Source organism: Chlorocebus sabaeus, chromosome 12, assembly GCF_047675955.1.
Source record: "Chlorocebus sabaeus isolate Y175 chromosome 12, mChlSab1.0.hap1, whole genome shotgun sequence".
Taxonomy (NCBI): Eukaryota; Metazoa; Chordata; class Mammalia; order Primates; family Cercopithecidae; genus Chlorocebus; species Chlorocebus sabaeus.
In genome coordinates, this window is record NC_132915.1 from 100,316,441 (window position 1) to 100,344,340 (window position 27,900).

The 27,900-nt window shown below is 40.8% G+C and overlaps 1 protein-coding gene and 1 pseudogene across 3 annotated transcripts in view; both read right to left on the reverse strand.

The window, feature by feature from the left end:
* SCAI (suppressor of cancer cell invasion) overlaps positions 1–27,900 on the reverse strand; it is a 196,656-nt gene that overhangs the window by 12,736 nt on the left and 156,020 nt on the right. For 2 of the 3 annotated variants that reach the window (XM_008006257.3, XM_037994006.2), the window contains 3 exons: positions 17,627–17,699; positions 13,255–13,428; positions 12,954–13,054 (listed from right to left, as the gene is read on the reverse strand). In XM_008006257.3, coding sequence (XP_008004448.1) covers positions 12,954–13,054; positions 13,255–13,428; positions 17,627–17,699 — 348 coding nt within the window. Of the gene's footprint in view, positions 1–12,953; positions 13,055–13,254; positions 13,429–16,765; positions 16,909–17,626; positions 17,700–27,900 lie in introns of those variants that run through there. The other variant, XR_012094879.1, reaches the window with a different exon arrangement.
* On the reverse strand, positions 7,820–11,279 carry LOC140713021 (frataxin, mitochondrial pseudogene; annotated as a pseudogene).

Here is a 27,900-nt window from a genome sequence, read left to right on the forward strand (position 1 = left end):
ACTGTCTTTTTTTTTTTGAGAAAGGATTTCTCATTCTTTCGCCCAGGCTGGAGAGCAGTGGCACAATCATGGTTCAGGGTAGCCTTGACTTTCCGGGCTCAAGTGATCCTGTTACCTCAGCCTCCCAAGTAGCTGGGGCTATGGGTATATGCCACCACATCCGAGTAATTTTTTGTAGAGACAGGGTTTCACCATGTTGCCCAGCTGGTCTCCAGCTCCTGGGATCAAGTGATCTCCCTGACTCAGCTTCCCAAAGTGCTGGCATTAAAGGAGTGAGCCAGCGTACCCAGCCACAAGGCCGGTGTTTTACAAGTGCATTTCTATGTATTAGCAACAAGCAACTGAAAAATGAAATAAAAATAATTTTTTTTTTTTTTGAGATGGAGTTTCACTCTGTCGCCCAGGCTGGAGTGCAGTGGTGCAATCTCGGCTCACTACGACCTCCGCCTTCCAGGTTCAAGCGATTATCTTGCCTCAGCCGCCCGAGTAGCTGGGACTGCAGGCATAAGCCAGCATGCCTGGTTAATTTTTTTTTTTTTTTTTTTTTTTTGTATTTTTAGTACAGATGAGGTTTCACCATGTTGGCCAGGCTGGTCTCCAACTCCTGACCTTGTGATCTGCCCGCCTCTGCCTCCCAAAGTGCTGGGATTACAGGTGTGAGGTACCACACCTGGCCAAATAATTTTTTTTTTCTTTTCAAGATGGAGTCTCACTCTGGTTGCCCAGGCTGAAGTGCAATGGCACGATCTCGGCTCACTGCAACCTCCGCCTCCTGGGATCGAGCGATTCTGCCTGCCTTAGCCTACCAAATAGCTGGGATTACAAGCGCCCACCACCACACCTGGCTAATTTTTGTATTTTTAGTAGAGATGGGGTTTTGCCATGTTGGCCAGGCTGGTCTTTAACTCCTGACCTCAGGTGACCTCCCACCTCGGCCTCCCAAAGTGCTGGGATTACAGGTATAAGCCACCACTCCCAGCCAAACAATTCAATATTTAAAGCGTACTGGAACATAAAATACTTTGGAATTATAAGACACATGCAAGACCTGTGTGATAAAAACTACAAAATCCTGGTGAAAGAAACTAAAGATGTAAGTAAATGAGGATATATACCATTATTATTGACTGCAAGATTCAACACTATTAAAATAGTAATTTCCCACAGTTGAATTATATATAGATTTTTAATACAATTCTAAGCAAAATGTGACATGGATGCTAAAATTCATATAGAAGTACGAAGGACCTAAAACAACCAAAACACTTAAAACTCTTTTGGGGAAGAGGACTCTCCCTCTCAGATTTTAAGACTTTTTTAAAGCTACAATAGTAAAGACAATAGTGTATTTGATACAAATTCTGTAGATTAATGGAAGATAATTTAGAGTTCAGAAATATCCCTATACATATATGCTTAATTGATTTTCAACAAAGTTACCAAAGTAATTCAATGGGAAAAGAAAAATCTTTTCAACATATGGTACTAGAACAACTGCACATGCATATTAAAAAACTTTAACCTTTATCTCACACTGTAAACAAAAATTAACTCAAAATAAACCATAGACCTACATGTGAAAGCTAAAACTATAGAATTCCTAGGAAGAAAACAGGAGAAGGCCAGGCGTGGTGGCTCACACCTGTAATCCCAGCACTTTGGGAGGCCAAGGCAGAGGGATCACTTGAGGTCAGGAATTCGAGATCAGCCTGGCCAACATGGTGAAAACCCCTTTCTACTAAAAATAACAAAAAAAATGAGCTGGGTGTGGTGGTGGGCGCCTGTACTCCCAGCCACTCTGGAGGCTGAGGAAGGAGAATCGCTTGAATACAGGAGGTGGAGGTTGCAGTGAGCCGAGATTGTGCCATTGCACTCCAGCCTGAGTGACAGAGACTCAGTCTCAAATAAAAAAGAACAAACAAAAAAAGAAAATCTCTGTAACTTTAGGTAAAGATTTTTGGGATAATATACAAAAACACAAATCAGAAAAGAAAAAACTCAGATTTTTCATTGTAGCTTCAATTTGCATTCAACTAAACTTTTTAATTTTGATGAAATTTTATTATTTTTAAAAATTTTGATGAAATTTTAAATACCACTACATATCCATCAGAATGGTCAGATTTAAAAGTCTGACAACAATGTTGGCAAGAATGAAAAGCAACCTTCAAAGCTACTGGTGGGAATGTAACTATGGTACAACCACTTTGAGAAAAGGTCTAGCAGTTTCTAAACTAAACACATACCCATAATATGACCAAAAAAATTCAAAACAAATGTCTGTGCAAAGACTTGTACAAGCTGGCTGGGCAAGGTGGCTCACGCCTGTAATCCCAGCACTTTGGGAGGCCGAGGTGGGCAGATCACGAGGTCAGAAGATCGAAACCATCCTGGCTAACACAGTGAAACCCCGTCTCTACTAAAAATACAAAAAAAATTAGCTGGGCATGGTGGTGGTCGCCTGTGGTCCCAGCTACTTGGGAGGCTGAGGCAGGAAAATGGCGTGAACCTGGGAGGCGGAAATTGCAGTGAGCCGAGATTGCACCACTGCACTCCAGCCTGGGCGACAGAGCGAGACTCCGTCTCAAAAAAAACAAAAAAAACAAAAAAAACAAAAAAAAGTGTACAATCCTTTTTATAATAAAAAGCAGTTTTATTTCTATTAGCCAACTATTTATTTATTTAAGACAGGGACTCCCTCTGTCGCCCATGCTGGAATGCAGTGGCGTGATCATAATTCACTGTAACTTTGAACTCCTGGGGCTCAAGCGATCCTCCAGCCTTGGCCTCCTGAAGTATTCAGATTACAGGCATGAGCCACCATGCTCTGGCCTGTAATAGCCAACACTGTAAAACTGCCATGTGTTCATCAGGGGGAGAATGCCTAAACTGTGGTATGTTCAGACAATGGAATACTACCCAGTAACAAAAAGGAATGATCTACCGATATCTGAAACAACAGGGATGAATCTCAAGAACAATGCACATGCTTAGTCACAGAAGGTTTACACAAGAGTCCATACTGTGTGATTCAAGTTCACGAACAGGTGCAAGTAATCTTGAGTGAAAACAATCAAAAGGTGACAGCCTCTGGGGTAATGGGTACTGGACTGAATAAAAAAGGAGTACAGAAGTAACAATCTGGAATGATGCTATCTTGTATAAACTGATAAAGGTTTAGGTTACACAGGTATATTTCCCTCAAAACTCACTTAATGGTATACCTTAATTTTGTGCATTTCACTGTGTGTAAACTTTACAGAAAAAAGAATTAGGTGAGTTACAGTGGCTCATGCCTATTACCCCACTTTGGGAGGCCAAGGTGGGAGGATTGCTTGAGGCCAGAAGTTTGAGACCACCCTGGACAATGTAGCAAAACCCGTCTCCACAAAAAAATTTAAAAATTAGCTGGGCGTGGTGGTGCACAGTACTCAAGTGGTCCCAGCTACTCAGGAGGCTAGAGGCAGGAGGACTGCTTGAGCCCAGGAGACTGAGGCTGCAGTAAGCTACAACTGCATCACTGTACTCCAAACTTCATGACAGAGACTCTGTCTCAAATTAAAAAAAAATTGTAGTTGGGCAGTGGCAATGTGCCTATAGTTCCAGCTATGTGTGATGCTGAGGCGGGAGGACAGCTTGAATCCAGAAGTTCAAGATCAGCCTAGGAAACATGGGAAGATCTCATCTCATTAAAAAAAAAGTAAACATATTATATATATGCATGATGAAGTGTTTGTGGGTGATGTCTACAATCTACCTCAAAATGCATTAAAAAATAAGATGGGGCTGGGCATGGTGGCTCATTCCTGTAATCCCAGAACTTTGGGAGGTTGAGGCGGTTGGATCACCTGAAGCCAGGAGTTCGAGACCAGCCTGGCCAATATAGTGAAACTTCATCTCTACTAAAAACACAAAAATTAGCTGGGCATGGTGGCATGCACCTGTAATCCCAGCTACTCAGGAGGCTGAGGCAGGAGAATTGCTTGAATCTGGGAGGCAGAGGTTGCAGTGAGCAGAGATCACACCATCGTACTCCCAGGCAACAGGGCAAGACTCCATCTCAAAAAAAAAAAAAAAAAAAAAAAAAAAATCTGATGAATGGTAAGACAAATCCATAAATGGAAAAATATGTCAGAACTCAAATATAGCTGACTCCTGAACAATGCAGGGGTTAGGGATGCTGAGCCCCCTCCCTAACAGAGTTAAAAATCCATGTATAACTTTCAACTCCCTGAAATTTAACTACTTATAGCCTACCACTAACTGGAAACCTTATAGATAACATAAACAGTCAATTAACAAATACTTTGTATGTTATATGTATTATATACTGTTTCTTCTTTTCTTTTCTTTTTTTTTTTTTTTTGAGACAGAGTCTTGCTCTGTCACCTAGGCTGGAGCGCAGTCACGCGATCTTGGCTCACTGCAACCTCCATCTCCCAGGTTCAAGTGATTCTCATGTCTCAGCCTCCTGAGTAGCTGGGATTACAGGCGCATAGCACCACACTTGGCTAGTTTTTGTATTTTTAGTAGAGATGGGGTTTCACCATGTTGGCCAGGCTGGTCTTGAACTCCTGACCTCAGGTGATGTACCCGCCTCGACCTCCCATAGTGCTGGGATTACAGGCATGAACCACCACACCCAGCCTATATACTGTATTATTACAATACAGTTAGCTAGAGAAAAGAATTTTTTCCCCCGAGACGGAGTTTTGCTTTTGTTACCCAGGCCTGAGTACAATGGCGCAATCTTGGCTCACTGCAACCTCTGCCTCCCAGGTTCAAGCGATTCTCCTGCCTCAGCCTCCCGAGCAGCTGGGATTACAGGCACTTGCCACCATGCTTGGCTAGTTTTTGTATTTTTAGTAGAGACGGGGTTTCACCATATTGACCAGGCTGGTCTTGAACTCCTGACCTTGTGATCTGCCTACTTCGGTCTCCCAAAGTGCTGGGATTACAGGTGTGAGCCACCGCACTGGGCTGAGAAAAGAAAATGTTATTAAGAAAATTGGCCAGGGCTGGGCATGGTGGCTCACACCTGTAATCCTAGCACTTTAGGAGGCTGAGGTGGGAGGATCACTTGAGGCCAGGAGTTTGAGACCAACCTGGCCAACATGGTGAAACCCCGCCTCTACTAAAAATACAAAAATTAGCCAGGAGTGGTGGAACATGCCTGTAATCCCAGCTATTTGGGATGCTGAGGCAGAATAATCTCTTTTTTTTTTTTTTTTTTTTTCTGAGACGGAGTCTCGCTCTGTGGTCCAGGCTGGAGTGCAGTGGCTGGATCTCAGCTCACTGCAAGCTCCGCCTCCCGGGTTTATGCCATTCTCCTGCCTCAGCCTCCCAAGTAGCTGGGACTACAGGCGCCCGCCACCTCGCCCGGCTAGTTTTTTGTATTTTTTAGTAGAGATGGTTTCACCGTGTTAGCCAGGATGGTCTCGATCTCCTGACCTCGTGATCCGCCCGTCTCGGCCTCCCAAAGTGCTGGGATTACAGGCTTGAGCCACTGCGCCCGGCAGAATAATCTCTTGAACCCCGGAGGTGCAGGTTGCAGTGAGCCGAGATTGCGCCACTGCGCTCCAGCCTGGGCAACAGAGCGAGACTCTGTCTCAAAAAAAAAAAAAAAAAAAAAAAAAGAAAGAAAGAAAAAGAAAATCGTAAGAAAGAGAAATATATTTACTATTCATTAAATGGAAGTGGATTACCATAAAGGCCTTCATCCTCATTGCCTTCATATTGAGTAGGCTGTGGAGGAGGAGGTGGGGTTGGTCTTGCTGTCTCAGGGGTGGCAGAGACAGGAGAGGTGGAGGAGATGGAAGAGGAGGCAGGAGAGACAGGCAACTGGGTGTAATTTTATGCAAATATATCATAATTTGTGTCTGACATTTTTCCTTTTTCATTTCTCTAAAGTGTTTCTATATGGCACCAATCCTTCCACTATTTGCTTTCATTTCAGTGTCCGTTATCATAGAAGCATCCATGTCATAGAAGTCAAAAGCCCAATCCTGAATAACCTAAACCCTTCTGCTGGGTTGTCTAACATCCATTTGTTTTCTGCCACTGCTTCTTCTGTGTCTTCTTCCTGGCACTGGTTCAGAAACATTCATGTCCACCCCACGTCATCTTCGGTTAATTCTTCTGGTGTGGTGTCTATTAGCTCTTGAACTTCTCCAAGATCTGTATCTCAAAACCCTTCACTCCCTACCCTTTTTGCCACATCCACAATCTCTTTCATGATTTCCTTGATTGTCACAAATCCTCTGAAGTCATGCACAACATCAGGACACAGTTTTCTCCAGCAGGAATTGTTTCAGGCTTGATGGTTTTCAAGGCTTTTTCTATACTAATGATGGCATTTCCAATGGTGGAATCCTTTTAGGCTTTCAAGATGTTCTTCCCATTAGGGTTTCTCTTCCGTAGTTTTGATAATACATAGAGTACTCTGTGCAATGAACCTTAAAGGTCCTTATGACCCCCTGATCTAGAGGCTGGCATTGTGTTTGGGGGCAAGTAGGCCACTTTGACACCTTCAGTATAGAAGTAATGGGGTTCTGGATAGCCAGGGCATTGTCAAATATCAAAAAAACTTTAAAAGGTAGTCCCTTACTGGCAAGGTACTTCCTGATTTCAGGGACACAGCATCAACAAAATCAATCTGGAAAAAAAGTTCCTGTTGTCCACACCTTCTTGTTGTACTGGCAGCTGGTGTTTATCTTTTCTATCAAGGTGCATTAGCAGCTTTATAGATAAAGACTGTCCTGATCAAAAACCCAAGTGCATTTGCACAAAATAACAGAGTTTTCTATCCCTTCCTGTTTAAATCCTGGTGTTCACTTCTTTTCCTTACTAAAAAACGTCCTCTGTGGAAGTTTTTTTTTTTCCCCAGAAAAGGTATTTTCTTCTGCACTAAAAACCTGTTCAGGCAGGTATCCTTTCTCCTCAGTGGCACCCCCAGGTGCCACTTGTCTGCTGCCTCTTGGTTGGCAGAAGCTGCTTCTTGTGTTATCTTAACATTTTTAAAGCCAAAGCTCTTTCAAAAATTATCAAACCATTTTTTGCCAGAATTTCATTCTCCAGCTTTGGATCTTTCACTTTCCTTTTGCTTTGTTATATAATGAGTTTGCTTTTTCTCAAATCATAATATATGTCTTTTTTTTGGTGGTGGTGGGGGGGATGGCGTCTTGCTGTGTCGCCCAGGCTAGAGTGCAGTGGTGTGATCTCAGCTCACTGCAACCTCTGCTTTCCGGGTTCAAGCAATTCTCCTGTCTCAGCCTCCTGAGTAGCTGGGACTACAGGCTCATGCCACGATGCCCAGCTAATTTTTGAATTTTTAGTAGAGATGGGGGTTTCATCATATTGGTCAGGCTGGTCTTGAATTCTTGACTTCAGGTGATCTACCCACCTCGGCCTTCCAAAGTGCTGGGATTATAGGCATGAGCCACCACGCCTGGCCTGTAAGTATGTCTTATAGCAACCTTACACCTACGTAAATGCTACATTTTCATTATGAGATAAAAAGGTATTCCACAAAAAGTGCAAGGTTTTCATGCCTGCTGATGTAGCTACAGTGATGGCGTCACAAATTTTCTTTTTCTACAACACTCCTTACTGGATTAATTTATCTTGAAATGGCAGGCAAACACAATGGCAAACCTTGATCTATGGTACATATCAAGCAATTCAACTTTTTCTTGTAATGTCATGACTTTTCTTCGCTTCTTGGGAGCACCTGAAGCATCACTTCACATGAGTCCCATGGTGTTATGCAAGGTTTACTACAGTACTGGACTAAACACAATAAAAAATACGTGAGAACTGGTAGAGATAATTTTTTATTACAATACACAATTTACTGGAGAGACAAACTGCTCATGGAGATGACAGGCATTCTAAGCAGTACTTGCAACACTTGAGCTCACTGCCAGAGCAACAGGATGTGGCTACAAAATTATTACAGTAGTACAGTAGGCACTACAGTGATTTTATGCAGTTATGATTTAATATTGCATCATCATTACTTTTGTTTACACCTCTCTGGACTGTGAATGGTACCATATATGGTATGTAAGTGTATGCATAAATTTTAATCATTCATAATAGATTTGTATACATCTGATAGTACTAAATGATAAAATAGACTAGTGTCTACATATATTTTATATATTCATGACATACCTTTTTCTTAATTTTTTCACTATTTCTGTTTTGTATGATTTTATTTATTTTCTCACTGGCACTGATCTACTGCACTTAAACATTTCCATCAGACTCAAAAAATTTTATTTCAGGAGAAAGAAAATATTTTACTTAGCTTTTGTTTATACTGTTTCATTATTAAGAGTATTTTTTTCTTTTTTTAAGAGATAAGATGTTGCTATGTTGCCCAGGCTGATCTCCAATTCCTGGCTTCATACAATCCTCCTGCCTCAGCCTCCTGAGTAGCTAGGACTGTAGGTATATGCCACTTCTCCCAGTTTGACTTTTTTTTTTTTTTTTTTTTAACTATAATGTAATGTGTTTTTATTCACCCATTGGAAAAGCCTTTGCTACATATTAATACAAACTTGTCACTAATAAATCCTTCTTTCAGCAAGAAAATCATATGAGCATAACTTTGTGTGAGTTTTAGTGTCCTGGAGCCTTGTTGCTTCATGTATAAACTCCAGGTCAGTAGAAATTAAAATGAGGTAATATGGTATAATAGGCTTAACCCAGTAAGTGTACAATAAAGGATGGTTATTATTTTAACATGAATTCAACTGAAATCCCGATAGGGGAATACCAATAACGTTTCCTATATAGCTTACAAATTGTTCTTTGTCATCCCCTCATCTACCCAATGGGAATTAGAGCTAGCCTGTTAGGCTGCTTGACAGGACCACTGAATGCTGGAAATCAACCACACTCCATCCCCTCATTTAACAGATGGGAAAGCAGAGGCCCAGGGAGTTTGGGAAGCTTGTCCACAAAGGGACAACTACTTTGTGGCTGAACTGCGTCTAGGACCAGGTTCTCTTTATCGACATGAGTATCTCTTTCCTTTATATGCCCCTTCACGTTCACAAAGCAACTCCTCAGCTCCATGATTTTGTTTATTATGCTACATCACTCAGTTTATGAAAATGGCTTTTTTTCCTCCTTTCTTGTCATTGGAAGTTTTTTGCATTCTTGTGGCAGCTGAATCCATACTAACCCTTAAGTTGAAAAAAATATATATATAAATACACACACACACATATACACACATACACACGTGAACATGTGGAAGAAACAGCACTAGGTCTCCCTGGACAACCCAGTGCAGGCCACACCCTGGCAGTCACAGAGCACACATCAGAAATTGTCTTCCCATGTGAACTGCTTTCGACACTTCAGTGCTAAAGAGCTCAGAGGTGCTTCCACGTTGAAAGAAGCCCAGGAACATTTGTAGCCTACCCATTAATGTGTCTCATTTTGAGACAGAACAGTGAGCAGGTAAACCAGCTGCTCTTCATGTACTTCTTGCCGTAAGTCCTTCAAAGAATGAAGAGTGAAGACAATTCATTTCTCCTCCTGGAACAACTTCTTATTCTTCTGCTTTTTTAAAGGTTGCTATGTTCAGGTATAGGGATAAGACATTATAAAAGATAAAGGATATCATGTGAGGGAGGAAATCAGACAATCCAAAAAAATCTGTAGAAATTAAAAATCAAAACGTGCGGGCAAGGTAGGAGGCAACACATTCTTGCCACAGAGCTGTTCCTCAAAGGCAGGAATGAAAAAATAAAAACAAAAAAAAAGACCTCAGCTGCATAATGAAGCTGGGGTCTTGGCCTGACAGCTTTAAATAGCCTTAAAACTGGGCTGGGCATCAAGCGTCTTTTCCAGAATAGGCCAAGGAAGACAAGTCCGGTTTGGTTTTTAAGGCCTTAGTGAGCTCTAGCCAGCAGATCATGGAGGGACACGCTATCGTGGGAGTACACCCAGTTTTTCCCAGTCCAGTCATAACGCTTGAGTCCACTGGATGGAGAAGATAACCAGATTTGCTTGTTTGGCATCTGCTTGTTGATCACGTAGGTTCCTAGATCTCCACTCAGTTTACCAGTTAAGACACCACTCCCAAAGGAAACATCATAACCCTCAAACGTGTATGGCTTGTCTGTAAGGTCTTCAAAAAACTCTGCTAAACAGTCCAGTGATTCCTCTGCTAGTCTTTCATAGGTAGTCTCATCTAGAAAGGTTGGGTGGCCCAAACTTCCTGATTTCCTCAAATTCATCCAATAGACACTCTGCTTTTTGACATTCCGAATCTGGTTGAGGCCACGGAGGTTCAAACTGGCATGGTGGGGCATGCAGGCCACGGTGATTCCAGTGCACAGGCCCCGGCAGCCACAGAGCGGGGCCAATTCCACTGGCTGCGGGGCCCGGGTGAACAATATTTTCAATATTTCTAGGCTGTGTAGTTTATCTGTTTTGCAAACAGCAGCAAATTTCCAAAATTTTTCCAATTTATTTATTGAAAAAAAAATTGTGTCTTAAGTGGAACTGCACAGTTGGCCCATGCAGTGGTACAATCAGAGTTCACTGCAGCCTCAAACTCCTGGGCTCAAGCAATTCTCCCACCTTAGCCTCCTGAAGAGCTGGGACTATAGGCACATACCACTATATCTGGCTAATTTTTAAAATTTCTTTGTAGAAATGAGGTCTCACTATGTTGCCCAGGCTGTTCTCAAACTTCTAGCCTGAAGTGATGCTCCTGTCTTGGCCTCCCAAAGTGCTGAGATTACAGGTGTGAGCCACTGCGCCTGACCCATTGCAGTTCTTTTACATTTTAAAATTACCATAATAAAATGGAAAGAAATAATATTTTGAAACCAAAAGTTGCAAAAGATTTTTTTAACTGTTCAGGCATATTTGAAAAAACATTTTACTTACAGAAGTGAAAAATATAATGGCTAAAATATTTAAAATCTCAAGGAAGTGTTGTATAGGTACATGCATACACAAAAAATAAACAGCTAGAAAAGTGCACTATCAAGTCAAGCAAAAGACTTGAACACATTCTTTACAAAGAGAAAAACAGAAGAACACTTATGAGAAGTTGCTCAACCTCAATAGTAATCCTGGAAATAAAAATTCAAACCACAATGACCTACCACTTTACACTCAGCAGATTCACAAAAACTATAAAGTATGACTGCAACAAGTGTTGGAAAGGAAGGATCACAGAAATAGCAACTCTTACATCCTGCTAGTATGAGTGTAAACTGATACAACTGCTTTGGAACACAGTCTGGCATTACCTAGCAAAGTTAAATATGCTTATATCCTCTGATCTTGCAATTCTACTATTACGTATATTCCTCAGAGAAAATCTTATATATGTGTACCAGGAAACTGATAAAAGAATTTCACAGCAACATCATTTTTTTTTTTTTTTTCTTCCCAAGACTGAGTCTTGCCTGTTGCCCAGGTTGGAATACAGTGTTATGATCTCGGCTCACTGTAACCTTCGCCTCCTGGGTTCAAGCAATTCTCTTTCCTCAGCCTCCCGAGTAGCGGGGATTACAGGTGCATGCCACCATGTCTGGCTAATTTTTGTAATTTTAGTAGAGACAGGATTTCATCATGTTGGCCAGGCTGGTCTTGAACTCCTGACCTCGTGATCTGCCCACCTCGGCCTCCCAAAGTGCTGGGATTACAGGTGTGAGTCACTGTATTTATATAATAATAAATCACTTCTATAACAAATGGCCAGCATCATTTATATAATAATAAAAACTTGGAAGCAACCCAAATGTCCATTATCAGAATAAGTAATCTGCAATGTACAGTCAAATAATGCCTAGTGTTGTATAGTCAAACAAAATGAATGAATGAAAGCTACAGTCAATCAACATGGGTCAATCTCAGGAATAAAACATGGGCAAAAAGGAAGCTGCAGAAGAATACACACAATACGGATTCATAAATATGTTGCATAGGAATAGAAATACATGCTGCAAAACTATAAAGAAAAGTCAATGATTAAAAAAAAAATTCAGGGCCGGGTGCAGTGGCTCACGCCAATAATCTCAGTGCTTTGGAAAGCCAAGGTGGGCGGATCACCTGAGGTCAGGAGATCGAGACCAGCCTGGCCAACATGGTGAAACCCTGTCTCTACTAAAAATACAAAAAATTAGCTAGGTATAGTGGTGGGCACCTATAATCCCAGCTACTACCTGGGAGGCTGAGCCAGGAGAATTGCTTGAACCTGAGAGGCAGATGTTGCAGTGAGCTGAGATCGGGTCACTGCACTCCAGCCTGGGCAACATGAGTGAAACTCCATCTTTAAATAAATAAATAAATACAATTCAGGATGTGAGTTTCATTTGAGAGAGAGATAGGATCAGGGAGGTATTGAAAATGTTCTACTTTTATTTTTTTTATTTTTTGAGATGGAGTTTCACTCTTACCGTCCAGGCTGGAGTGTGATGGTGCAATCTCTGCTCACCGCAACCTCAGCCTCCTGGGTTCAAGCAATTCTCCTGCCTCAGCCTCCAGAGTAGCTGGGATTACAGGTGCATGCCACCATACCTGGCTAATTTTTTTATTTTTAGTAGAGAAGGGGTTTCAGCATGTTGGCCAGGCTGGTCTCCAACTCACGACCTCGTGTTCCACCAGCCTCAACCTCCCAAAGTGCTGGGATTACAGGCAGGAGCCACCAAGCCCAACCAGAAAATGTTCTACTTTTAAACAAAGGATAAGTACTCAGATGTGCCTTAATATTGTCCATCTTTATACTTTACATATTCATTTGTGAATATATATTTTTTTACTTAACAGACCAGTGTGAAAGTACATTTGTAAATATCATTTTGAATTTGTCCAAAATAATATTATTTTATTATAACCTTATTTTATACAGGTAAAATATAATACATGTTCTTAAATACCTAAAATGATAAAATTCATCTTTAATGTTCTTTGCCTACCCGAAAAATCTTGTGCATCCTCATGGTGGCTGAACAAAAGATAAATCTTGTGAGGAGCAAGCGAAGAAATTCATCTCCAAAAAACTGGAGAAATGCCTGATCTGCAAAGAGGAGAAAAGTGACAGTAAAAAGATGCTTAAATGGAAATTGTGTTTCAAAGGGGAAGGAAACTTCAGGAAAGCCTTCTCAACTTTCCTGCCTGGGACACATACCTTTAAAAATTCAAACAATTTAAAGTAAGTAACCATTTTAAGCCATTATAGTACATTCTGTTAAATGTGCAGTTAGATTAGGAGGGTACCTATTGAACGTGAATGAGTCAGTAGCTGGGCAATATCACGGTTGATTTTCCGAAGATATTCTTGACACTTTTCCCATAGGCCTCTGCGCATGCTTGACAATCCAGAGACAAATAGGAAGGCCATTAGAGGATTGTTCAAAAAGAGAGTGAAGAGGCTACCTCGCTGAGATTGATCTGTAATAACAAACATGTTATATATATAGATAATAGTTTTGCAAAAAATAAGAGATACATATGAGGAACATTTTAATATATTGATAATATATAAAACTAAAGCTATCTCATTAAATCATAATTCAACAAAGCAGATTCTTCATGAAACTACAAAAACGTTGGTATGTTGCTTTCTGCTGAACAAACTTAAGAAAGAGCCTAGCAAACTTAAGAGAAATGGAAAACGAACATATTTCTTACCATTTTTTGCCCTCAATTAACAAATTTCATCCAAATATGGCAAGTGTTGGATGATGGGTTATCTGTGATAGAATTCTCTGATGAGTGTTAGAAATGCCGGTCTTTTTCATTCTCCTCTGAGTCGCTCTCTCTGAGTTGCTCTTTCCCTTCCTATCCCTTAAATATGAGTAGTTTCTTTCTTTGGCCCCATACATTGCTGACTGCTCTTACTCCCATGATTTTAGTTACCATTTATATGCCTATGAATTTCTAATTCTCTATCAGCAGCCTAACAGGTCTGGCACCGCTCTGTCCTGCGGTAGATACTCAAAATGTGACTAGATGAGTAAATACACACTGGATTTCAAAGCTTTAGTACAAAATGTCATTGTTAACACTAATTTCACCTGTTTCTTTTTACTGTTTTTGACATAGGTACTAGAAAATTTAATGACTCACACTCTATTTCTTTTAAGTACTGCTGCTCTAGGCTACTCTATTCAACCTAACTCTCAAAGGCACCTCAAACTCAACAGGTCAACAACTCAAAGTAAATTATTTCCCCTTTCGTTCTCTACAAATATGCTTCTCATCAAGTATTATCATTTCTACCAGCATCTCAGCCAGAAACCACGAAGTCTATTCCTGCTTTCCCTCCCCACACCTAGTCCATCACAAAGTCCTATTGGTTCTATGGGCTTAGTATCTTTGCAGTCGGCTACTAGTCATTGTGCTATCTCCAGCCATCTCCCTGTTTTCATCCATGCCCCTCCCCAGTTCATTCTCCAGGAGGTTAACTGAACGCTCTTTCATGCTACTCTTCTGTTTAAATCTTTTGACAGTACAAGTTGAGTATCCCTTATCCAAAATGCTTGGGGCCAGAAGTGTTTTGGATTTTGGATTTTTTGGGATTTAGAATATTTGCATATACATAATGAGATGTCCTGGGGACAGGTACCAAGTCTTAACACGAAGTTTATTCATGTTTAATATGTACCGTATACACATAACCTAAAGGTAACTTTATAAAATATTTTAATTAATTTTGTACATGAAACAAACTTTGTACTAAGTACTGATATGTGGAATTTTTCACTTTCAGTGTTGTGTTGATACTCAAACTTTTGAATTTTGGAGCATTTCAGATTTTAGGATTAAGGATGCTCAACCTGTATCCCATTGTCTTCCACTTAAATTACTTAACAAATCTTAGAAGTTCTTTCATAATTCAATCACACAATCTCAAACTCTACCCTTTAGCTAGAAGGAACGACTAATTTCTCTATGTACTCGGCCAGGTGTGGTGGCTCACGCCTGTAATTCCAGCACTTTGGGAGGCCATGGTGGGCAGACCACTTGAGGTCAAGCATTCGAGGCCAGCCTGGCCAACATGGTGAAACCCTGTCTCTAGTAAAAATACAAAATTAGGCCAGGCACGGTGGCTCATGCCTGTAATCCTAGCACTTTGGGAGGCCAAGGCGGGCAGATCACAAGGTCAGGAGTTTGAGACCAGCCTGGCCAACATAGTGAAAACCCGTCTCTACTAAAAATACAACAAAATTAGCTGGGAGTGGTGGTGAGTGCCTGTAATCCCAGCTACTTGGGAGGCTGAGGCAAGGAGAATCGCTTGAACTTGGGAGGCAGAGGTTGCAGTGAGCCGAGATTGTGCCACTGCATCTAGCCCGGGCGACAGGGCAAGACTCCATCTCAAAAAATAAAATAAAATAAATTTCTCTACGTGCTCCCTAAGCTGTCTTATCTCATGGCCACAGCACCTGCAAATTCTCAGCTGGAACACTCTTGCTCAGTCATTTCCCACCCCCATCTAGTTCTCCATGTTCTTAACGTTAGACATTATCTCATACCCTTCCCTCGTCTTCAGTGTGCTGCTAGTCAGGAGTTCCTCATCCATTAGCATGCATCCTCCTGTGAATCACTTATAATAACTGCCCATCAGGCTGTCTCTATCTGCCACAGGACATTTGGCTCTGTGAAGAATGTAACTGTGCTTGTCAGGTCACAGTGCTACCTCCAGTGCCTAGTACAGTACCTGATAATAAATGTTGAATAGCACTGTGGGAGGCCAAAGCAGGCAGATCTCTTGAGCCCAGGAGTTTGAGACCAGCCTAGGCAACATGGCGAGACCCAGTCCCTACCAAAAAAAATACAAAAATTAGCTGGGTGTGGCAGTGTGTACCTGTAGTCCCAGCTATTTGGGAGGCTGAAGTGGGAGGATCACCTGAGCCCAGGAGGTAGAGGCTGAAGTGAGCTGTGATCACACAACTGCACTTCAGCCTGAGTGACAGAGTGAGACCCTGTCTCCAAAAAAAAAAAAAAGTTGAATAAATGAAGTAACTCTTGGCTAATGAGAGAACTAAAGGCTTTAGATCTCAAAAGTGGTTACTGATCAGCTAGTTTTGCACCCACGTGGAGGGCCCTCCCCTTTTGCAGAGGTGAGTAGCAATAATACCTATGGATAAATCCAAAACATTTCTCACAAAAGAATTTTGAATCTGCTTTTGTAATTGAACAATTAATTTAAGGTGTTAGAGGTCTAAGCTTTGTAGCATAAAGATAAGAAACTGGGTCAAAATGTGTTAAGGGCATGTATTACAACTAAGCATAATAATAATAATGAGAGTACATATTGAGTAGTTACTACATACCCAGCATTATTCTATGAGGTAGATACTATTATTATTTCCATTTGATAGACAAAGAAACTGAGGCACAGAATGGCTGAATAATTTCCCAAGGTCACACAGCAAGTAAGTGGCTGAGTCGGGATTCAAATTCAGTCAGTTTGCCTCCAAAGTCTGTGTTTTTCTCTTCTATACAATGAAGTCTTTCAGACCAAATAATCTTGGTATTAACCCATTTGACCATGTAAATTTAAAAACCACGTAATGATAGGACAGAATGATAGCAGAAAGTACTGTTGAGTAACTGAAAGAGATTACATTCCTCCAGAAATGATAAGAAACAGGATAACAAAATCTTCAAAGCAGGAGAATTTTACCGTTGTTTGAAGGTAAGTTCTATCCCTTAGTAAGTTTACTTTTGGATACATGAAGTTAATATTTCTACATGTTTTTCCCTGTTAAACAGCAGAACTTACCTTAAAACAACGGTGAAAGCCTCCAGCTTCTCTCAGGCATTCAAATGCTGACCATCACTTCCTGTGTCAAACTATGTCAGCAGACAGGACTTCTGGCTGGGAAGTAGCAGTAAAATGCCATCTCCCACAGAGAGACATCAGCACTATTCACAGTTAGGGAGATAGTGAAACAGTGACAAGTACTGCTAAAACAGGGTTAAGGTTGTTTAGTATTTTACCTACTAAATGACTGGGAGTTAGAATTAGATTTTATGTGTCACTAATTAAAGACAAACTATTAAGGACAAAAAGTCTTTTGATTCTCAGCCATTGAAGAAATGGCCACAACACTAACCTGTCTCTCTGGCAGACTTAAAAGAGGTTCTTTTATTTTAAAATTACAACAAGGCAAAAATGTGAATAAAAGAAACACTTTAAGTTGTGCCAGTTAGGTTATCCTAACTCTGAGGCATAGACTGAGAAGTTTCCTAGACCAGCAATCTTATAGTCTTAAAAGATGCCTTGGATCTTTTAAAACATGCCTGCAAAAATATAGGAAAACCATGCTATACAGATACGACCAGCAAACAAATACCTGTAAAACAAATTTTAAAATTTACAAATCATGAGTTCCCCATCAGCAAGGAACAAAACCACTTCTTTCTCAGGGACGAATTATCTCAAGGCCTAATGGTAGCACATTAAGGGATCCTGGTTGTTGGCAAGGCTTCTGGGTATATTTCAGAGCGACACCTGCCACATTAAACATCATAAATCCACACACGATCATTATGGGAGGAAAAAACAAAGACCAGTACTATTCAAAATGTAGACAGTGTTTATTTGCAACCTATGGCTGTAACAGGCAATGAGGGCACATACCTTGTAAAGCTTTTGGATATGCTGTAGGAGAAAGCAAGCAGACTAGTGGTTGTCCAAACAAGTTTGTGAAATTCTGTAATATATAAGAATTTAAAACTTGCATTAAAGATTTAATAGTTATTTAGTAATTTTCCAAAGTATATCTTTGGTGAATAGATTGGGCCCTTAAACTCATAAATAGATGCAGAAACATCAGCAACAGCTAAGGAGACTGCCATTCATATATAAGTACCATGTATGATAGGCTTTTTTTTTTTTTTTGAGACGGAGTCTCACTCTATCGCCCGGGCTGGCATGCAGTGTCGCGATCTCCGCTCACTGCAAGCTCCGCCTCCCAGGTTCACCCCATTCTCCCGCCTCAGCCTCCTGAGTAGCTGGGACTACAGGCGCCCGCCACCACGCCCGGCTAATTTTTTGTATTTTTAGTAGAGACGGGGTTTCACCGTGTTAGCCAGGATGGTCTTGATCTCCTGAACTCATGATCCTCCCGCCTCGGCCTCCCAAAGTGCTGGGATTACAGGCGTGAGCCACCGCGCCCGGCCCATAATAGGCTTTCTTAAAGGCTCTCAATCGAAATAGTTTAGTGAGTGAACTATTGATTTTTTTAAACACAATGCATAAACATGATTGTACTTTTGCAAGAAGTCATCTGGCTGTATACCAAGAGGCCACTCCATCGAGCAACACACACTGGTATATACAAAGGTGAGCTTTCCAAGATCCAGGATCTGGCTTTCAGCTCCAAAACCCGATTCCTGGTGTCATCTCTTATTGTGGATCATAATAACTGCTCTCATGGAATGACGTAAAGACCAGAATGTCAATGTGTGATTTACAGTAACAAGCTGATACTAAAACTAAAGTACTCTGCATAATCATATCCTTTTCCTGAAGGTATATCTACAAGGGAAGTAAAATCATAAGCTGTGTGGTAAAGCAACAAGAAAAATAAAACTCCCAGGAGTAAACTTAGTAAGAAATAAAAAAATCAAAAAACAAAATAAAATTCTTAAATACTCCTGAATGATAAAATGAAGACTTGAACAAATGTGAAGACATACCATGTTTTTTTTTTTTGAGTCTCGCTCTTGTTGCCTAGGCTGGAGTGCAATGGCACGATCTCAGCTCACTGCAACCTCCGCCTCTCTGGTTCAAGCAATTCTCCTGCCTCAGCCTCCCCAGTAGCTAGGACTACAGGTGCATGCCACTACATTTGGCTAATTTTTGTATTTTTAGTAGAGACAGAACTTCGCCATGTTGCCCAGGCTGGTCTTAAACTCATGAGCTCAAGCAATCCACCCACCTCAGTCAGCCTCCCAAAGTGCTGGGATTACAGGCATGAACCACCATGCCCAGCCAAGACATACTATGTTCTCGGAGATAAAACAATTCTAAAATGTCATTACACTAACTTATTAAAATTTAAACCAACCTCAATAAAAATAGTCACAGATTTTTTTTCCTACAACTGAAAAAAGTAATTGTAAAGTTCATATGGAGAAATTGGATTACCCAAGAGAACTCTGTAAAACAGCAGAGGGGGAACTAGACTCATCAGATATTGAAACATACTTTACACCTCAGTAAGGCCAGGCACAGTGGCTCACGCCTATAATCCCAGCTCTTTGGGAGGTGGGAGAATCACTTGAGCCCAGGAGTTTGAGACCAGCCTGGGCAAAATAGTGAGACCCCGACTCTACAAAGAATAGAAAAATCAGCCAAATGTGGTAATACATGCTTGCAGTCCCAGCTGCTTGGGAGGTTGAGGTGAGAGGGTCACTTGAGCCAGGGAGGTCAAGGCTACAATGAGCTATGATTGTGCCACTGCACTCCACCCTGGGCAACAGAGCGAGACCCTGTCTCAAAACAAAAAAACAAAACAAAAGAAAAATCTCAGTAATTAAAGTGGTGCTGGTATAAGAGTAGGCAGAAAACCAGTGGAACAGAATGAAAAGTCCAGAATTAGACTCCAAAACATTTAGGACTTATGTACACATGACAATAATGACACCTCAGATTGGTTGGAAAAACTGAATAGCCATATAAAAGAAAGTTGGCTCCATACTTCACACCACACATTAGGACAAATTCCAAATATATCAAAAATGTAAATGTAAAAAATTAAACAATAAAAGTGGTGAAAGAAAACATAGTAATTATTTTTTTGACTTAGACTTTCCTGTTATGATTAACTATGATTGATAAATCTAGTTACATAAAAATCAAAAGCTTATGAATGGTAAAACATAATATAAACAAAATCAAAAGTCAAATAATGAACTAAAGAAAATATCTGGAACTCACATTACAAAGGATTAATCTCATAATATTGAAAGAGCCTCTCAGCCGGGCACATTGGCTCACACCTGTAATCCCAGGACTTTGGGAGGCCAAGGTGGGCAGATAACCTGAGGTCAGGAGTAGAGACCAGCCTGGCCAACATGATGAAACCCTGTTTCCACTAAAAACATAAAAATTAGCCAGGCGTGGTAGCGCATGCCTGTAACTCCAGCTACTTGGGAAGCTGAGGCAGGAGAGTCACTTGAACCCGGGAGGTGGAGGCTGCAGGGAGCCAAGATCACACCACTGCACTCCAGCCTGGGTTACACAGCAAGACTCCATCTCAAAAAAAAAAAAAAAAAAAAAAAATTCCATTTTTAACCTATCAGTTTAGCAAAATTTCTAAGTTTGAGAATATACACTGTTGGCAAGAATGTGGGGAAATACACATATGTAGGTGACAGGAGTATACATTGGTATGAACACTTTAGAAGACAATTTAATTTGGCAGCATCTATTACACTCAAATGCATATATCATTAATGCAGAAATTCCCAAACTAGAAATTTTCCCTACAGATACACTATGCAACCAATAAAATTATGTAAGTATTAAGTTATTCCTTGAAGCCTTGTTAGTAATAGTGAAGGAATGGAAATAACACAACCAAATGACCAGCAATACAGGATTGGTACAATAAATTATGCTACAATAATACAATGGAATAAGCAGTAGCTATAAAAAAGAATGAAGAAGTTCTTTATGAACAGGTATGAAAGGTATCCAACACTTTTTTTCTTTTTTTTTTTTGAAACAGAGTTTCACTCTGTCACCCAGGCTAAAGTGCAACCTCCACCTCTCGGCTCACGGCAACCTCCGCTGCCCAAGTGATTCTTGTGCCCCAGCCTCCTGAGTAGCTAGGATTACAGGAGAATGTCACTGTGCCTGGCTAAGTTTTGTGTTTTTAGTAGAGACGGGGTTTCACCATATTGACCAGGCTGGTCTTGAACTCCTGACCTCAAGTGATCAGCCCGTCTTCAGCCTCCCAAAGTGCTAGGATTACAAGTGTGAGCCACCAGGCCCAGCTTCAATACTTCTTATTAAATGAAAAAAGATATGGTGCAATGTGGTATAAGATGTTACTACTATTTATATAACTAAGAAAACTAAAGACTATTTGTTGGCTGGGCATGGTGTCTCATGCCTGTAATCCCAGCACTTTGGGAGGCCAAGGGCAGGCAGATCACTTGAGGTCAGGAGTTCGAGACCAACCTGGCCAACATGGTGAAACCTCGTCTCTACTAAAAATACAAAAATTAGCTGGGCGTGGTGGTGTGTGCTTGTAATCCCAGCTACTTGGGAGGCTGAGGCAGGAGAACTGCTGGAACCCAGGAGGTAGAGGTTGCAGTAAGCCAAGATCATACTACTGTACCCTAGCCTAGGCAACAGAGTGAGACTCCATCTCAAAAAAAAAAAAAAAAAAAAAAAAGACTATTTGTTTTAGTTTGTATATCCATTTACAATTTCATTCTAAAAGGATAAGAAACAGGTAACAGTGACTATCTATAGGGAGAGATAGGAACTTAGCACATTGGGACTAAGCGGCAGGAAGAGATTTCACAATATGCCTTCTTGGAATTTTTGATTCTGTGACTTTGTGAATGTAATACCAGTACTAAAAATATTAAGCAAATAATTCAGATAAATTAGAAGTATCTTGTAATCCAAACACAAAGGGAGTAAACTGAATGATTCTTTTGATAAGACAGATTGAGGCATTTTCTGCACTACAGATCCCTAAAGATAGCCATATCGCTTTTCCTCCTGGATAGGGCTAAAATGTACATTGCTATTATTTTTTTCTCAAGGTCTCCTTTTTCTTTGTACTCCTTGCTAACCAACTTCTCTCCTGACTTTTTTTTTTTTTTTTTTTTTCCTTCAATAATACTGTGCAGAGAAGAGTTAGCATAGCAAGCCAGACTGCCATCCTTCGGAAGCTTTGCTTATTGGGTTGGCCCCTGGCTGGTTTCTGGGAACTTAGTTTTGGTGACAATTCCTACCATTAGCAGAACTGATAAAGAGTGGCTCGCTCTCCCTAGAATGTGCAAACAAGATGGTTTATACTGAACACCTGCCTGTCTTCTGGGAGTCAAGCATTTTGTTAAGAGTCAGGCAGAGAATGCCCACAAGATCAGTTCCCAATAAAAACCCTGGTTACTGAGTTCCTAATAAGCTTCCCTGGTAGGTAATATTTAATCCATGCTGTCACAACCATGTTGGCTGGGTAATTAAGTGTATCCTGTGTGACTCCGCTGGAAGAGGGTCCCTGGAAGTTTGTACTTGGTTTTCTCCAAACTCACCCCACATATCTTTTTCTTTTGCTCATTTTGCTCCGTATTCTTTTACTGTATTAAATCTTAGCAGTGAGTATGACTATATGCTGAGTCCTGTGAGTCTTCCTAGGAAATCACTGAACCTAGGAATCACCTTGGAGACCTCTGATACAAATACACGAATACCTTCTATCAGATTATAATTAAATTTTAGGCCTGAGAAATAGTTTAAGGTGCTTTACATGTGACTTTACTCTGTTCTGATCTAATAAGAAAAATTATAGCAAATATATACAAATGAATAAATTTTCACCAGACATAGCTCATTATAAAGTTGCTATTGAGTTTTGTATGTTTGTCCTATATCTAACCAACCACTGTGATGAATTTATATTCATATTAGTAGCTTTTCTGTGATTCCTCTTGATTTTCTAAATACAAAATCACACCATCTGCAACTAGTGATTTTCATCTCATTCTTTCCAATATTTACTGTTTTGTGTCCTCTTTTACTAATCTGAACCACTTTTGTTACTGTTTTATTTGGGGAATGTTATGAATTTCTAGTTGGGACAAAAGTAATACTGTATCATAATGATAGTAACAGGCATTCTCTTTTTCTTGCTTATTTTAATTAAACATACTTTTAGTGTTTCTCTAAGTACAAAGTTGGCTATTTAATACAGAAGCTCTTCATTATAGGTTCAAGTGCTTTAGTTAAGAACAGGCAATGAGTTTTATTAGATTTTACTAAATGACTGTTACGAAAGCATGTGATTGTCTTATTTATTCTATCGACATAGTTTATAGTATGAATTTTTTTTTTTTTTTTTTGAGTCAGGGTCTTGCTCTGTAACCCAGGCAGGAGTACAGTGGTGTGATCATAGCTCACTGCAGTGTTTATCTTCTGAACTCAAGCAATCCTCCTGCCCCAGCCTCCTAAGTAGCGAGCACTGCACAGACGTGGCACCACATTCAACTAGTTTTTCATTTTATAGATGGGGTCTTGCTATATTGCTCAGGCTGGTCTTGAACTCTCGGCCTCTAGAGTTCCTAATCCTCGTGCCTTATGCTCCCAAAGTGCTGGGATTACAGATGCGAGACACCGCACCTGGCCTGATTTTTCCTATACCTAAGTTTCATGCATGATTCAGATAAACTCTTCTGATAGATGATTTTATTAATAAGCCTATTGGCTAGTATTTTATTTAAATTCTTCTACTCTATATTGATAAACTAAGTTGGGGTAAAGTTTTCTTTTGTGTGTGCTAATTTTGTCTGGAAACAGTATCATTGTCATAATAATTCCTATCATTTACTGAGTGCTATTTTCCAGAAACTACTAGGCTTTATAGATCCTAATCTGCAATCACAACAATCCCGTGAGATCAGTATTCACAACTTATTTTCTAGAGAAGGAAAAAGTAGCTCAGAAAAGGTCAAAGACGTGATCAAACCCATACAAGTATTTTGTGGCCTATTACAGAATGAACTGGATAGTTCTGATCTTTTTCATTGCCCTAAATTGTATATCTGACTCTAAAAGTTTCAAAGTATTATTGGGCCAGGCACGGTGGCTCATGCCTGTAATCCCAGCATTTTGGGAGGCCGAGGGGGGTGGATCACCTGAGATCAGGAGTTCGAGACCAGCTTGGCCGACATGGTGAAATCCCGTCTCTACTAAAAATAAAAACAAACAAACAAAAAATTAGCCAGGCATGGTGAAACGCACCTGTAATCCCAGCTATTTGGGAGGCTGAGGCAACCTGAACCCAGAAGGCAGAGGTTGCAGTGAGCTGAGATCACGTCACTGCATCCCAGCCTGGAAAACAGAGTGATACTCTGTCTCAAAAAAAAAAAAAAAAAATTATTGGTAATCCCAGAAGGGCTAGAGGCCTTTCTTGTGGGGAAAAGGAAATAATTTTGATAACTTTCTTCTATTTCTAGCCAGTGATGGGGCTTTTCAGACTTCTTTCATAGAGCCATTCAATCTTTTGCCTAGGAAATTATTTCTTTAACTGAGGTTTAAAATGTATTCACTAGCTGGGCATGGTGGCTCATAATCCCAGCACTTTGGAAGACCAAGGTGGGAGAATCGCTTACCGCAAGGAGCTCAAGACCAGCCTGGACAACAAGGAAGACCCTATCTCTACACAAAATTTAAAAATTAGCCAGGTGTGGTGGCATGTTTCTGTAGTCCTAGTACTCAGGAGGCTGAGGCAGGAGGATCACTTGAGCCCAGGAGTTTGAGGCTGCAGTGAGCTATGATTGTACCACTGCACTCCATGCACTCCAGCCTGGGTGACAGAATGAAAACCTGTCTCTTAAAAAAAAAAAAAAAAAAAAAAAAAAAAAAGCATTTGCTTAAAACAGTATATAATGTTCTTTTTAAAGATCTCTTATTCTCTTCTTCAACAAATACTCATGGACCTAAGGAGTAGACACTGCTAAAGGTGCTAGACATACAACAATAAACAAAACAGAAAAAAACTCTATCTTCTGGAGCTGACATTTATGTATGTATGTTTTTATTTTTATTTTTTGAGATGATGTCTCACTCTGTCACCCAGGCTGGAGGGCAGTGGAGATCTCGGCTCACTGCAACCTCCACCTCCCAAGTTCAAGCAACTCTCCCTGCCTCAGCCTCCCTACTAGCTGGGATTACAGGCATGTGCCACTACACCCGGCTAATTATTGTATTTTTAGTAGAGATAGGTTTCACCATGTTGTTCAGGCTGGTCTTGAACTCCTGACCTCAGGCAATCCACCCGCCTCAGCATCCCAAAGTGCTGGGATTACAGGTGTGAGCCACCATGCCTGGCCTGAGTTCACAGTTGGATGGGGGATGGAGAAATGGTAGCTTGTGACCCACAGTAAACTAACCAACTAAATAAGTTATATAATATAGAAGGTGACAAGTGCTACATATGGAAGCATAGCACATAGTTAATAGCACAGGTTTCACAGTCCCTTGTCTTACATTCCAACTTGGCCACCCATTATCTGTGTGATCTTGGGCAAATTTAACCTTTATCTGTGCCTTGGTTTTCTTATCAGTAAAATGAGAACAATAAAAGCAACACACTGTGTTGTGCAGGAATTAAATGTATACACATAAAGTGCTTAGAACAGTGCACGCTATTAGTCACTATGGAGAAGTTAACTGTTACGATTATTAAGAAAAATAAAGTAAGAAAGGTGGATAAGGAGTACTGGGGAGGCATATAATTTTAAGTAGGACAATTAGGGAAGACCTTATAAAAGGCGTTATTTGCTCAAATACCTAAAGAATAATGTAGGTATCTTTGGAAGAGGATTCAAGGCAGAGGGAAAAGAATGTACAGATCTAGGGCAGATGACTGCCTGATATGTTTCAAGAACAGCAAGGGGGTCAGCGTGGCTGAGGAGAACTCAGCAATCAGGGGCCTGGGAAGAGAGAAGATCAGAGATGTTTTTGGAAGGCTGGGGAGGGAAGGGTATGTGTGAGCAGAAAAAATAAAGCCTTTCTCGTGAGTGAGATGACAGGCCATTGGTGATTTTGAGTAGAAAGGTGGCATATCTGTCTTACAGGCACACTGACAGGAGAGCGAGGAAGGAGGAAGGTTCGTTAGAAGGCTACTGCAATAATTCCGGTGAATGATGACGGTGGTATGAGCCAGGATGAGGCAGAGGAGGTAACAGGATCTTGGATATACATATTAGAGTCAACAGGATTTCCTGAAATCGATCTTGGATGTCAGAGGAGGAGGAGTCAAGTATGAAATCAAGGATTCTGGCTGGGGCAACTACAATAGTATAGTAGCCATGAACTAAAATGGGGAAAGCTGTATATGGAGGAGCCTAGGAATTCCGTCTTGGGTATGTTCAGTTTGCCAACTCTACCAAGTAAATTACAACTAAAGATGTAGAGTAGGTAGATAATATTCAAATTGAGTTTGAGAGAGAGGTCTGGCCTGGAAGTTGTCAATGCAGAAACAGCAAAGCCATAAAATCAGCTAAGAACATCAAGAAGTCAGCTGTAGGTAGAAAAGAACAAGGACTGAACTCTAGGACGCTTCACTGATTAAGGGCAGGGAGATACAGAAAAACCTGTAGAGGAGACTGAGAGGACACACAGATTCCAGAACTCTTGCCCTGAATCAATCTAGCAACTTGAATTTGGGTTTTGAAGATCTCATCTGGAAAAGGGGACAAATATCACAGCTCAGCATCTGTCCAAGATGGGAATCTAACAGAAAACTCGCCCTGCATTAAACTGGAATCCTAAAGGCTACAGCCTTTAAATTGGAATCGTAAAAGGTTACACCCTTTAACCTGGAATCCTAAAGGGCTATACTGTCAGTATAAGGATTAACGAAAACCAAACTCGACACTTCCTCTCCCCTCCATGATCACTCCACATGGGACTGCAAAAAATTTTTTCTTGATGCTGAGCAGAAAACAAAAGAAAACAAAAATTAGTTCCTGAGGGCTGTCAGTGTAAGCCAGCCCTCATGCATAGTTGCAGCCCAAATTTCTATCATCTAGGTGATCCCAAACTATTAGTGCCTCCGGGTGTCTGGCATAAACCAATGCAGACCCTCTCAGCATAAAGGTATCCTCATCCTAGGGCTCTATGAACTTCATACAAGTAATTTTTAAGGATAATAAGAAACATAGTCAAAAATAATCAAGCATACAGGGGCACAAAAACAGCAAAGGGTGTCCTCAAACAGCAAAATCAGATTTCACATAGAAAATCCGATTTCAGCTGGGTGCGGTGGCTCACGCCTGTAATCCCAGAACTTTGGGAGGCAGAGGCGGGTGGATCACCTGAGGTTGGGAGTTTGAGGCCACCCTGACCAACATGGAGAAACCCCGTCTCTACTAAAAATACAAAATTAGCCAGGCGTGGTGGCACATGCCTGTAATCCTAGCTATTTGGGAGGCTGAGGCAGGAGAACTGCTTGAACCTGGGAGGCGGAGGTTGTAGTGAGCCAAGATCATGCCACTGTACTCCAGCCTGGGCAACAAGAGTGAAACTCTGTCTCAATTAAAAAAAAAAAAGAAAAAAGAAGAAATTCTGATTTCATGTATGATTATAGAAAATATAATACAGATAACAAATAGTAAGTATGCTTATTAAGTTTGAAGAAATAAGAAATACACTTGAAAATAAGAAACTATAAAAAGGGCAATGGAGCGGCTGGGCGCAGTGGCTCATGCCTGTAATCCCAGTACTTTGGGAGGCCACGGCAGGCGGATCACAAGGTCAAGAGATAGAGACCATCCTGGCTAACATGGTGAAACCCCGTCTCTACTAAAAACACCAAACATTAGCCAGGCTTGGTGGCCCCCACCTATAGTCCTAGTTACCCAGGAGGCTGAGGCGGGAGACTCGCTTGAACCCGGGAGGTGGAAGTTGCAGTGAGCCGAGATCGTGCCACTGCACTCCAGCCTGGGCATCAGATCGAGACTCCGTCTCAAAAAATAAAATAAAATAAAAAACAGCAATGGAATACTTCAAAAAGAATGACATATAATTTCTAGACATGAAAAATACCATAACCAACAAAAAAACTCAATAGATGGGTCTGAGACCAAGTTACACACAGCTGAAGAGAGAATTGTGAACTAAGAGCTAGATCAGAAGCAACTATACAAAGCTCAACCAAAGAAACA